The sequence below is a fragment of the Branchiostoma lanceolatum genome, chromosome 14 (genome assembly GCF_035083965.1).
Source record: "Branchiostoma lanceolatum isolate klBraLanc5 chromosome 14, klBraLanc5.hap2, whole genome shotgun sequence".
Taxonomy (NCBI): Eukaryota; Metazoa; Chordata; class Leptocardii; order Amphioxiformes; family Branchiostomatidae; genus Branchiostoma; species Branchiostoma lanceolatum.
The window spans coordinates 17,783,707-17,798,250 of record NC_089735.1 but is presented as its reverse complement, the minus strand read 5'-3'; the positions used below and the strand labels follow the sequence as shown (position 1 = coordinate 17,798,250).

At 39.6% G+C, this 14,544-nt stretch overlaps 1 protein-coding gene across 13 annotated transcripts in view; it reads left to right on the top strand.

The window, feature by feature from the left end:
* The window catches only part of LOC136448197 (protein phosphatase 3 catalytic subunit alpha-like), a 42,088-nt gene that overhangs the window by 12,362 nt on the left and 15,182 nt on the right, over window positions 1-14,544 (top strand). For all 13 annotated transcript variants that reach the window (XM_066447425.1, XM_066447420.1, XM_066447416.1 and 10 more), the window contains exons 2-7: window positions 9,211-9,411; window positions 10,506-10,630; window positions 11,595-11,706; window positions 12,228-12,373; window positions 13,140-13,279; window positions 14,126-14,203. In XM_066447425.1, the coding sequence (XP_066303522.1) occupies window positions 9,211-9,411; window positions 10,506-10,630; window positions 11,595-11,706; window positions 12,228-12,373; window positions 13,140-13,279; window positions 14,126-14,203 (802 nt within the window). The remainder of the gene's footprint in view (window positions 1-9,210; window positions 9,412-10,505; window positions 10,631-11,594; window positions 11,707-12,227; window positions 12,374-13,139; window positions 13,280-14,125; window positions 14,204-14,544) is intronic.

The following is a 14,544-nucleotide window of genomic DNA, read 5'->3' as shown; positions in this document are numbered from 1 at the left end:
ATAAAAACCATGCGAGCGTAAATGCATTTACAGTGGTTTTTTGGAAAGAACAGAGAATATTGAACATCTTTATGGTTTTCCTATTTCGGCAAGGGTTTAGTGTAGTACTCTGTGTAAGTAGTAAATATTCATGAATCATCCCTTCAGAAATCAACATTTCAATGTGTGCCCAATTTAGGAAGAATTTTGTTCCATTTCCTTTTTGACCCTAGCTTTGAGAAATTGGGAGAAGTCATTTACAACAGTTGGGAATGACAGAAGATCCCAGACCAATACATAAATATCTGTCCCAGGGACCAGGTAACATGACAAATGATGGGTCCCTGGCCTGATAAAAATTCTCCAGTGTTAATTTGACCTGATATAGAAGGTGATCTGAATACTGACAAATATAGAAACTGCTTGGGTCCTTGTTGCTTGTTATATCTAATGCATGTAACTGCATGTTTTATTTTTTTCTAACACATTTGAGCAGTGTGAGTTATTTGTATTGTCATGTTGGTTGATAATGTAATCTGTGAGTATGAAATGTTGTTGTACATGGCTTAGATGTTTTTGTGACATAATCTAATTTTACCGACTCTACTTGGAATATCCTCACAATTTGTATTCTCCTCCCTACCCCTTGATGAATCCATCAATCACCAACAAGCTGCCAGCTTGTCTTTAATGCAAGCAGGGAGGTGTGCTATTTATTTTTACAACATACTTGGGCGGGCAGGGGGAAGATTATCTATAGCTTAGGACATTTCAGCAGGCCGTTTGCACTTCCCTTTTGGCAACATATGTGTATTAGCTAGCTGAGTATTCCTTTAGTAGTTTGTTGTCCCACCAGGGTAGATTTCATACCTAGCAATAACATAGCAAACAGGTGATTACCGGAGTGGCCCTGGCCTCATCAGTCATGGGAAATTGGACATTTATGAATAGTCAGACTGTAGCTGTAGAGGCCCAGCACAAGGGTGTTGGGTTGCAACTGTAAAGGGAGCAAAAAGGAGTTTAGAGATAAGAAGTGTGGTTGGATTATCTGGCAAGTGATCCCCAGACACAGGTAAACAATGTGATTGACAGGGTGTAGACAGTGATGTGCTGATGTGCATTGAAATAGAAATTGACAATTTACAAATAGATAGAATGTTGATTATCCTCTCAATGTTTCAGCATTTTGTGTTTCTCATACCATAAACAATCATAAACTGCAGGTGACAGGTGTAGTGTACGTCATGTATTTTATCAGCAGTGCAAGTGTAAAGTGGTTTTGCATATATCAGAAATCATGGTATCATTTTAATCAAATTGTCCAGATTAAGTTCATTTTGACCAGGCAATGTTGAGTCTTTGTTAGAAACTGTCCTCAAGGGGGCTAGTAAAAGGGCACATGGAGAAGTATGAGGCTACATTGCCCTAATCTCCAAGCAGTACGGGGCTGGCTGGAGCTTATCTGGCTGACTGGATCTTCTCTGGCTAGCATATACGATTTTCGCGCCCCGTGTAGATCTGCTTGGAGATTTACATTGCCCCTGTTTAGCAAAATCCTACCCCTATGATTGGGACTCGGGAGGTGCCATGGGAAACAGGTCTGGAACTTCATGTCATTGTAGTAAAACCAGTGAAACCATTAGGGTTCATAAGGCTACTAATTGTTTCCTACTTCCAAGAGGGAAATGTTTCAAGTCAGCGTATTAGTATACACATAGATCCTGAAAAATACATGATCTAAATTGGGTAGACCACACCCTGACATGTTCTTTATTTGAGAAGTAGAAAGTAATTGTAAAGTGAAACCTAATTCTAAGTGTGCTATCAGCTTATCGGAAAGAGCATCGCTGATTGAATCCTGACCTTTTTTTGTATCAGTAGCTGTGTAATTCCAGCCTGATTGGCTCTTGTAGCAACCTTATGTCAAACTGGGGTTGAGTGCAGCTTTGTCTGTCTTTCCTCAAGTTGGCTGTGTGTCTCCTTACATTAGTTACAGGAAGATGGCAGGTTAATTAGGGTCAAATTTCTACATCCTTCACATGTGCTGTGTGAGATGTTGAAATGACAGTTCTAAATTTGTCCTCCAGACTAAGTAGAGCCAAATGAGGGCCAAAAGAATGGGACGTCCCGGCCTGTTAATTTTTAAGGTACCGTTTCTTATGGAGCTGAGGTTATGGTTTTGGCTGTTTGGAATCCTCTCACAGTACCGTACCCCTTACTAGGTAGGTTCTCGAATACTGTGAAAAATATTCAGTTTTGTCAAATGTTATAAACTTTGGGACCAGACCCTCGAAAGGAAACAAAAGTAAAACTAAAAGTAAAAATAAAATTGTTGTGAAGAAGATTCTCGGCAAAACTCTTGCCCCAGACATTGCTGTTGGCATCACCAAGCATTGATAAGAAGGAAAACTTGTCAAAATCTTTGATGTTTAATGAAGATGAAGTCAATAAGGAAGATATAGCTGGAAAGTATGCCTGACAGTCTAATCACATTCACAATAAAGTAATTATTTTGTGTGTGTTTCTATACCCTATTGATTATATAAACTAAAAGTTTCTGTAACTGGTACATTGAAAATCTGTGAATTTAGAGAAAGAGCATTCCGTGAAGCTGGCATTAATGATAAAGTGTGTTCAGGGTCAAGGTTAGATTGTCTCAGTCACCTTGATTAAATCAAGGAATAATTGCTCCTCCATCTTTATAATGTAATATCTGTCTGAATTTTCCCATGTTATGATCGTCCACATGTCCAGGGGTTATCACAGGAATTTCCGTAGCGCATTCCATAGGTGTGGCATAAGCAATAACAATGAGCAATGGTTAGATATAAGAAGGGTTTAAAATGCTTGTTTCTTTATTGTGTACCTGCAATATGACTACAGGTTGCATTTAGTCTTTGCCTTGTCTTTATTATAAGATCCTTCTGAATTCTAGTCTGATAATCAATGTACATTTTGGTTAATGGATACAACTACCAAAGGGAAAGGGTAAAGTGCATTACCTTAGAACAGTGGCTGTGCTATCAGCTATCATCTGTCCCTCCATGGTATGGCATACTGTAAATGCATTTAAGTTTGTGATGGTTAAATGTTGGCTGTTTTGCGTGAACGTTCACTGCAAACTTAAAATTATCACAAAAATGCTTCTTTTGTCTTCGGTCCGCCAAATGCCTTGTTCCAACTGTGAACTAAAAACCACAGCAAACACTCCTCCTACTGCGAAATTAAGTCACTGCAAACTCAAATGCATTTACGGTAATGATGTAGACAAAGTCATTGCAGCAGTCCTGCTCTTGTCATCCATGACTCCTGTATACTGCTTACATGATGGGATGCAAGAGTCACCTTGTAGAGTTATTTGAACCTTGGCCAACAGAGGAAAGTTCACCCTGTGTTTCTGATAGCAGGAAAGACCTGTAGTATGGAGCATGTCCTAATTTGACACGGCATCAATCATCGTGTGACAGTGATGGTCCACATAATTTCCAAAAGACTAATCAGTAGCATCATTCCAATGAACAGGAGACTGGTGATTTAGGGCTCGAAATGCTGGGTACATATGCACTTAGTTTTTGACTGTGGGTGCATCAATGCACCTGCATGAAGATTTTTCTGTTGTACTATTGTACGCTAGTATAAAGAATATTCTTAAAATCTAAGTATCAGAAGAACAGCGTTTGAAATACCCGTCTGCAATCTGCAAATTGCAGAAAGATTTTCAAAATTGCAGAAGAAAACTTAAACAACCTGCAATTTTGCAGAATAAAAAAATCAGGCTCAGGACTCAATGGTTCTAAATTTAGCCAATGAGGTTATGATATAGATTTAGCTAGCTGCTAGCGGCGCTGCAGATAAACTGAAACCAGCGCCGAGCGAACCTGACGGCGTTTCGGTGCGTGCTGACTACCTCTGAGGTTCGACTTTTTCCGGGGATTTCCGACACTTTCCGTGATGACTTCGGTGACGAATCATGGGAGAAAATGGCGTCCTTAGTTCGCTAATCTCCGCGGCCAAGCTCTCGGGATCGTCAAAAGTCGGGAAAACAATTCCCGGATGTTTCTAGTATATACATGTTGCAGCAAGCATGCGATTTCTTCAGAGTCCGAACTCGGGTCATGGACGTGACGAAAGCAGTAACGAAATTGTGGCTACTACATAAGTCCGTGGTCCTTCAAGCCCAGATGGCAGCGATGAAGTTGAGAACTACTCGGATAGATCTAGAGCACCGCCTTGTGAGCAAGGAGAAGGCGGAACATCTCCTGTGTCGAGACAGTGGGGAGGAGGGCGCCCACGTGAAAAACAATAACATCGCCGGGCCGTCTGGAGTCTGCCCGACTGTCCGAAGTCGGAGTCCGATGTTTAAAACCGATAGCAATTTTTCAGATTAATAGAAAAATATGCAGAGGCCAAGGTTTGCGTGAAGTTTCATTATTTTTCATTTTTCATTTTTTTTCGATTTTTTCAAATCTTTTCATATTTTTCCGTGGGCCATGGCTGTGATTTTTGTCACAGGTCGCGCGATCTCATTTTGCATCAACACGTATTCCTCGCAATCAGGCAGGTTGTTGATTTTTTTATAACTTCAATAAACAAATATTTAATTTGATTGATGTTGAATAAATACGCTTTTGCTGTTGCAATTTTCGCTATTCATTTGAATATTTTACACACACATGTATGTTATTCCTGTTTCAAATTTTGCTTCTAAAAATTTAAGATAGAGTGAGAGAACAAAAAATTACAGTAATGGTGGAAATCTAGATATAATGTAAATATAAGTAGGCATTATCAAGTTGAGAAGGTTGTAGTATGGAGGCTTGTGTATTTGCAGAAAATATTTTCAAATTGCAGAACAAAATTTTGACATTCTGCAATATTGCAGAACACTGAAAAAAAGTATTTCTACCACTGGAAGAAGTAATATAACCTTTGTTTATTACATGGTTGAAATGTTGAAGTTAGCTATAGAATTTCAGATTGGAGTTTTTAAGAGAGGCAGTGGGGTTTGTAAGTACGTTTTGCTTACATTCTTTATTCTATGCTGTGCGCCCAAAATTCTTTCTGTGCACCTAGATTTTTATGTGAGGTGCACCTATTCCCAACAATGAATTTGGAGCCCTGTGATTGGTCTGGCACACATGGCACAGGCATCATGGTTGGAGAAGTAAGGGTTAGTCCAATTTCATACCAGTTTCAGACAACAGATCGAATCTCCTAGAAATAAAAGGCAGGTGATATTGGAAACAACGCCCAGAGGGATTTTGACAGCGATAGTGGAATTGAACTCGCTCTGGCTGTTACCAACAGATGCAATTGCCCTATGGTGTATAAAAGCATTGTCAGAAGTTTATTTCGAACATCTAAGTTGTAAGAATGCACGATGCATTTTACTTTTTTTGTTTAGAAGCAGAAGTTGTGTTTTTGGCTTTTGTAGCTTGTGGGAGTGGCTTGTGTAGTAGGCTACTGCATGATGGACTAGTTTTGCAAGCACCTGGCAGTTGAAAGCTCAACTAGAATAATTGGTTTGGCTCGAGGAAAGGCTGAAATAACAAATCATGGAGCCCTCTGTTGTTAAAAATGCAAACCTTTCTATTGTGAATTGCCTGGCCTGTACCTCTGGAAGCAGAATTTATCAGCCTTGAATAATGATTACCATAGCGTCGTCTGGTGTCGCACAGGAATTTCTGCAAGCCAACGGAAAAAGACAGGTCATTCTTGAACTTTGGGTGTCCAGGCAATTCTTGGTATTGTCCTGAAGATATCGGAGACTGGGGATTGATGTATGCCATCCTTGCCAGTTACAAGAAGGTAATGTTTTCGGGTGCATGTTTCTGTGTGTGAACACGATAACTCGAGAATGCCTGAGTGGATCGTCTGGATATTTGGTATGTGGGTAGGTTTTTTGATGAGACCTCAAAATGATTAGATTTGGGGGCTCCTAGCAGCTTTCTGTAGTACTGCAGCGGAATGCCCGATTTTGATGACTGTATAAGCTGTGGTCATAATTTTAGTTGGTAGGCAGCTTGTGTGGTCGGGAAGAAGTGACATAAGTTTTGGCCCTCTAGCAGCTTTTGTTGGAACTGCAAGGTGCGTTCCAGTTGCAGATGTTGAAACAGGAGGATTTTTTTACTTGTTTAGAATACGTTAACTGTTATTATGATTACATGTAACATATCATACATCCCTGCACATCCTGTTTGTGTTATATGATATGATAGAAATAGCTATAACTGTATTAGTTATATGTTAAAATGTTACTAATTTGTAGCAGTAAAGTAAGAAGTGTGTTTCCAACTTAAAAAGAATGCTAATAGTCGTGCCTTTAGCTATATTCTTCCATTTTAGAAATATTGTGTCAGTCGTCACAACTGAAAGGTTATAGATTACATGGAGATCTAGATGCAGCTAAAGAATTATCTGACACTGAAGGATTTGCTTGCTGAAGAATGAATTGGCTTCCCTTTTGAAATTTTACACATTTGTTTGGAGCCAGAAATTGTGGTTGGAAATATCATTTTGGTATGTAGTAAATCTGCATGTTAGTGACAACTGTAGAAAAAAAACTATTCCCAAAATGTGACAACATTCCGGAAGAGGAGAAAGTGGAGGTTTGTACTGACTGTTTGAATCCAACTGGAACAAGAGTCTTAGGACCCAAAATCTCCATGAAACTTTGTTTTTTTATTAAACCAGTTCCCCCATTCTATATCGCTCAATGGTATGACCCACACTGTCGGGCAAGGGGAGAAGTGACCCACTTTCGCTATAAATAGCTACTGACAGGTGGGGTGCCACAATATGCAATGGACAACACTGCAAATATAAATTTTCCTCATTTCTTATGCAAATTAAGTCCAATTTGCATAATTTGCAGTTCATTGTATACATCTCTGTCTAAGCTACCTGCATAGTAAATAACATGAAAATCTGTCGCTCCTTTCTTCAGTTATTCTCCTTTAGAACATTTTTACAGATAGGCCATTGCAGTTCCAGTGACACATACCAGGGGGCCCAAAATCGACCTTGACCTTTCTCCTCCCAGCTCATACCCACATACCAACTATCATTACAATCCATCTACACGTTCTACAGTTATGCTGACTTTAAGCATCCAGCGACACACATGCAAACGATTTTCCTCCTTACTTATGCAAATTCAGTCTCATTTGCATAATTTGCACTTATGTGTGTACATCTCTGTCCAACCTACCTGTGTACCAAATAACATGACAATCTGTTGATCCTTTCTTCAGTTATTCTCCTTAGAAGATTTTTACAAATACGCCATTGCAGTTCCAGTGACACATACCAGGGGGCCCAAAATCGACCTTGACCTTCCTCCTCCTAACACCTACCCACATACCAAATATCATTACAATCCATGTACATGTTCTACATTCATGCTGACTTTAAGCATCTGGTGACACAAACATACACACAAACACCAAACGCACGCAAAACAGTATCTCCATGAAAAAGCCATTTTTCATGGAGTTAAACACATGTCAATGGAGCTGTCAGACATTATCTACCTATAGTGTTGCTATTTGATGTCAGGCAGTGAACTGTGCTATGCCCTATAACTGGAGTTAACAAGGATCCACTCAACTGACTCCAATCTGTTTGTGCAGTTGTATTTGAAATCTGCCACGCCCCTTGACGTGTAAGCTTGGAGGCTGAAAATACTGAATTGTTTATGTTAGTGCTTTGTTCTGTGGCTGGAGACAATGCTATTTGTTTGCTTGCTTGTTTTAGACCCTGTTCACACTCATTTTTCTCAATCGCGATCGAAGTATAATCTCGATTGAATTGATCTGATCGCGATTGATTTTTTCAGTGTGAACGCCTCCGATCGCAATTGGATCGATCCGATCGCGATTGTTTCTGATCCACCTCCGGAGGTAGTTCAATCCAATCCTATCAAATTTTGAGTGTGAACGCAACTACGATTCATTCCATCGCGATCGGCGGGGATTTCGGCTGGATACGGGGGTGGGAGGTCATACATCCGGGTACGTGGAGTCATAGTTCGCATCGCGCGGGAAAACAAACCCAAGCCACACATGTCAGATCGCTCTCTTACAACAACAACAACTTTCATCGTCAACAAAGCCCAAGAATAAGGATAAAACTCCGTCAGTAACTTCAGCTGGTGGCAGGTGGCGCGATGAGGAGACCAGGGTCCACATCGCAATCTGGGGGAGAGAGGAGGTGCAGGCCAAACTGGGGAAATGTCACCGAAAGAGGGACATTTACCAAATGATCGCCGGTGGCATGGCGGTGCTTCAATCGCGATCGGATCACGGCGTACTTTAATCCACTTGGCGAAAAGCAGTGTGAAATCAAAAGTTTCTTTGCGTTCAATTGCGATCAGATCGAACAATCGCGATTATACTTCAATCGGGATTGAAAAAAATGAGTGTGAAAGGGGTCTTAGTAGAATCTCCATTAGTGTTGCATGAATTTCACACTAATTCTACCCGAAATACATGTTTTTTTAATGTTGAAATAATCATGGAGTAGTTTTGCTGCAAGTCGGTACTTTGATTACCTTGTTTTGAGAACCCTTGGAAAATTTGCTTGATATTGTTTGACGTAAAAGCGTCTTGCAAGCAATTTTTTTTTCTATTGAAATATGCTTGATATTGTTTTTTTATTGTAAAGGGGTAAGCTATTCTTACTTAGTGAGATTAGTTCAAGTATGAATGTGCTAGATACCTTTAGGACACATGTATTGTTTGATACTGCCTACTATCAACCCACCATTGAATTTCTAGCTCTTGTATATATATATCTTCATCATTTGTGCGCATGCAGTGATGGCTGGGTGTTTAGTCCAGAACCCAGAGGTCTTGGGTTCCAGAACCCAGAGGTCTTGGGTTCGAATCATGGGTCCCCTGATTTGTCCTGTTGACGTTGTGCTCTCGGGAAAGGCACTTTACACAAATTTCCTCACTTCACTCAGGTAAAGATGAGTACCTAACCTTGGTTAGGGACATTCAACTGGAAGGAAGTCCCGAGTTTGAGGAGAGCCACACCTCGAGCACGTAAAATAACACACTTATCGAAAAGAGTGGGGGTTCTCCTCGGTGTGAGTGGATCATATAAATCTGTCAAGATATGCAGCTTGTACTCTTCAGTAAAAACCTGGTGTGTTAACTGGGTATTCAATACAAACCAAACGATGTCTATTGCTACATGTTCTAAGCCCCTATGTTTGCTTCTCTCCAGGTGTCCCCTTCCCTCCCAGCCATCGGCTGACCATAAAGGAGGTGTTTGACCAGAATGGGAAGCCACGGATGGATGTGCTGAAGCAGCACTTCCTCCTGGAGGGCAGGGTGGACGATGCTGTGGCTCTGAAAATAATCTCGGACGGTGCTGACCTCCTGAGGAAGGAGAAAACCATGATAGACATCGAGGCTCCTGTTACAGGTGGGTCTTCCATGATGCACAGGCTTGTACCTAGGATGTATAGACAGGGCATCCAAATATGGGGTACAGAATTTCCCAATGGGCCCAGTGGGAATGATCAGATTTTAAAAATAAAACAGGTAAAACTGGTAACATTAAAAAAAAAAGATTAAACAGTGCTGATAACAGTTCAAACATCTTGAAGAGTTTGACACCGTAAAAAGCATGCTTAAATAGGGGAAGTAGAAAAAATCTGCTATGTAACACTTGGCTACTGCCTCTGAATCAATAGTAGTTCAAGCTACAGTTATGACCCCAAGGTGTTTCTAAAACCAGGCTAAATATAGCTTGTAATATCTATAGCTTTTTGTAACTCAAGGCAGATAGGTCCGTATCAATTTTTACTCAGGGATGTGGTATTGAATGCAAATGGCTACATGTCTACCATGGGAGAGGTTTTGGTTCCAAGCCTAGTTAGTTTTGAAATTTTGCCTACTCGGGCAAGAAATTACTATCAAAACTGCAGTGTATGAAGGATCCTTGCATGTGAAAACTGTTTTGATACTTGCAAAATTGACAGCGCTTTTTTTAAAGTTGCTTATGTACATGGCTGTGTTATTATGAGTTGTAGCTTGTCAGGATGCATTGTTCTAAATGATAAGCAAACATTTTCTGGCATGTGATATGGTTGTTTTATACAGAAGTTATCATTGTGATAAGAAAAGAATTCCAATTTTCTAGATGGCATTGACCATTTCAGCCATGGTGTAGGTTTATAGGCACGTAGTTAAAAAGCATTGTTGCTTTTAAGACTTGTGAGAAGAGCCACCAGGTGTCCCAAGGTGGTACTGCAGGTGCTAAAGCGAGGTTAATCACGTAGAGCATGCATTTAGTGTCATTCGTAGTGTAAATCAAAAATGAATATTTTGCAAATAATTTGTAGTGGCCAAAGGTGACGTGTAGCGAAGTTTGTTGATTTCTCCTAATTTGCAAAACATGCTTATGATGTAGAAAGTGTCAAAAGGTATTTGTTAGTTTTGTTAGTTTACTTTTGGCCCTAGTTGTTGATAGGTTGAGACTGTGGTCAATAATGGTTAACTCTGATGTTTCTTCAGTATGTGGTGACATCCATGGACAGTTCTATGATCTGATGAAGCTGTTTGAAGTGGGGGGCAATCCTGCCAACACCAAATACCTGTTCCTGGGAGACTATGTGGACAGGGGGTACTTCAGCATAGAGGTAGGTCATCTTTACTGGAGTACCGTTTTTACAGGGCTGTCTCCAGGACCATTCCCTCCGTCCTGGGGCAGAAATTTGCTTATGAAAAAATGTCACCCCGTCAGTCAAAAAGTTCAATAAATGAAATTGATAAAAATGTATTTTTGTAAGTTTAAAATGACAAAGGCAACAACTTGAAAGAAAATCAACAACATGGGCTCCTAACAATGAGTGGGACGGAAACGAATTAAAAGCTGGAGACAGCAATGGGTGCTCATAACATATCTAGAAGATAGCATGGAATGCTTAACATGGAGTTCAATGCCATGCATGTTGAATATTCTCATCAGTCATATATCATCCACAGTCCTTGGAGCCAAATAACTTCTAATAGTGTACTTCTTTGATCGTTCTTGTCAATATGTTAAACATCGATCACTTGAGCTGAGTCTGCTAGGATGAACAAAGCAATCTACACGTACCTCCTACAAATAAAGACTTGTTGTGTGGTTCAACTCACAATACCAGCTTTGTAGTCCTGTGGTTTAGCAGCATTTTTTTTGCTGGATTTTTCTTTTTTTTTCGCCTGCGTGCATTAGTTTTGGGGGCTCCAGAGTATGTCATCCAGAAAAGTAAGATGGTGTGGCCTAAGGTCGATTAGTTGTGGAATATGCAGGACAAAGAACGTTTCAATCTTTTCTGGGAAAAATTGCAAGAGAAGGGAAGGACAAATGAGATTGTGTAAGTTTTAGAGAATTTCAAGTTAAATTGGGCATTCTAACTTAGTAAGGCTTCCTGAGGGGGGAAATTACTGTCAGACAGGTCAAAGTTGAAGACAGTGGCCTCATGCGACCTAGTAGCATCCCTCATCAATCAGAATTTTATGCTTGTCAAAGGATCTGCTCCCCAGGGTAAGGGCATGCATGATCAGGGCATGGGGGCACAAGAAAAAGGCTTGCTAAAATTTGACGACATCTTTTTTCAGTGTGTTCTTTATCTGTGGGCTCTGAAGATACTCTTCCCCACAACACTATATCTGTTGAGAGGCAACCACGAGTGCAGGCATCTCACAGAGTACTTCACCTTCAAACAAGAGTGTAAGTCTTATCACATTCACCCTAACAAAACAGCTTGTGTTTGGAGCATTTTGTTTTCTAGTTAGATCTAGTTTGAAATGATCAAGAGAGACAAAGAACAGTTTAGGCTGGAGCGAGTAGCCTAAGTACAGATGTACAGGTAAATTTTATCGTTGAGGACTTTGCAATGGTTGATAGTCAGTTCAAGTACTGTCAGAAAGCAGAGCAAATTATCCTGCAAAAGTTGCTTTTAGTAAATCTGTCAAATAAAAAGATAACAGTTGATAGATTTATTTTGATACACAATCAATTCTATCACCTGACCACGGACAATGTAAACGCTTTTTCTTGGTCCCTTATATAATTTTTCCCATTGATACAAGCATAAGAATCCTGTCTATAGTGACCACCTGTCCACATAGACCAGATTTTATCAGTCCCCTGAGTGGTCTTCTTTGACTGTATTCATGAAGAGACAAAGCAAGGATATCAGTTGGTATGATGTAATAGGTATAATGATTGATATTTCAACTTTCCTGCAGGTAAAATAAAGTACAAGGAGGATGTGTATGATGCTTGTATGGATGCGTTTGACTGTCTGCCGCTGGCAGCCCTGATGAACCAACAGTTCCTGTGTGTGCACGGGGGCCTGTCCCCGGAAATCCACTCACTGGACGACATCAGAAAGGTTTGGATATGTTCGGAATTGAAAATGTTGATTCAAAAATACTGAGGAGTAAGTGACTCACTTGAAAGTGCTTATGACACCAAAATACAACATCGTCTGATTATGTCTAATAATGATAGTATTATTATTTCTAATAATAATAGAATTATTATTATTATGAACATTTTTGTACCAAATATACACATGGTGCCTGCTGCTAGTTAATTTCTGCTCATGATGTCATAGTTAATGCGGCAATCGGTTCGGAACCTTATAGTACATCTCGCAATGACATTTTTTTTTAGATTATTAGAAAACAGTGCATATTCATACTCATAGTAAATAAATTACATACATTTTTGTTTGCTTTTCTGCTTCTCAAAAGAATGTTTTTGAAGAATCCCAGTGCCAGGATCAGAACCGACCGACATGTTTGCTATATACATATGTAGTCATGAGCGGAAATTAACTTTTACCTGGTAGCAGGAAGAAAGAACTGGAAGTATGATTTGTAAGGTACTTTTTGAAGATTTGATGTTCAATAAGTTGAATAACATGAGAAGGGTGTATATTTTGTACAATTGTACAAACGTAATTGTTCATGGAATGATGGGTGCTTCTTATTAGGAACTGTTGTACTAAACTGTGTCATTGGTGACATAAGCATTGGAGAGGTAGTCAAATTGTTGGAGTAATGCCACCACTGTTAGGTTTACCTGTACTGCACATCACTATAAGAGTGACAAAGGATAACCACCCAATAAAATCTTTGTATGTTTTTCCCCAGTTGGACAGATACAAGGAGCCCCCAGCATTTGGCCCCATGTGTGACCTACTGTGGTCCGATCCATTAGAAGACTTTGGTAATGAAAAGAATGCAGAACACTTCAGTCATAACAGTGTTAGAGGATGCTCCTACTTCTATAGGTGAGACCAAAGATGTTGCATGTAGCTACTACACAGAAGGAAACTTTCAAGTATATTTTACTGACACAGAAAAAAGTTTGGACAAAGAGCCTGAAGTTTCTGTTAGGTCTAAGAAAAAAAATGTTGTGTTTCCTGTTACGGTTCTGGAAAAATTAGGGTCGGTAGGTAGGTAGGGATTCTTTTTTGTTTGTTTTAGATCTCGGCCAAAGTGATCCAATACAGTTTAACATTGTAAAACTGAAATGCATTAGGACACTGGTATTTTCAACATCATGTTGTAGCCATACAGATATATATATTGTACAAAGAAGTACAGTGTTTATAATACAAACCCTAAATCTGTTAACAGAATGAAATACAGGAAGTCTGGAAAAAAGATGCAAGACCTCTTAAGTCCTGTTTTGAGTTTTCATCAGTTAGATGCCAGATCAAAACTTTTATGCACCTTGATACCGGTCGACCAAAAAAAAGGCTAGGGTCGGCAGATTTTGCTTCATGGTTGGTTGAGTTTTTTCCTAGGCCTTACAGCAGTTGAAAATCCATGAAGATAAATGATAAGCTTCTTGTGGAAACGTGTCAAGAATAATCTTGACCAGATTTTAACTCTTATCCAAACCTTTATACCGCTATCTGCATTTGGTTGCTGTTGTGGAACCCAAAAATAATTTTGGGATTAAATTAAGCATAAAAAGAAAACCATTATGATTTTACAATTTGACAGCCATTTATCAATTAATGATTAAGAATTGGCACATAATGTTAGAATTGAAGGAATATTGTGCAAAATAACTTATGAAGATATTTGTAAGTTTTGAACTTGGACATCTTGTCTGTCTTATTCTTCAGCTATCAGGCAACTTGTGAGTTCTTGCAACAGAACAACCTGTTGTCAATAATTCGAGCACATGAAGCGCAAGATGCAGGGTGAGTCTTTCAACTGAATATTGCATGCTACTGCAATGTTTCATACCAGGGGTGCCTAAGTATTCATTCAATCCAATCCTTACGGAATTCATACGATCATCTACTATGAATTACAAACCTTACAGAATTCATACAAGTTTTAGGGAATTCATACGAGTTTTACGGAATACATACGATCCTTACTAATTTGGCTCACACCAACTCTCAGTCTCGCTCTGCTGGTTAGTCTAAATTACACCGCTTTGTCGCCTAAGAGGTCAGCATTTGTAAGGGTGTATGGGATTAGCCCATAAGTTCTTTAAAGCTAGAAGAAGGAAAAAACGTCAGTCCCGAAGCCGCCA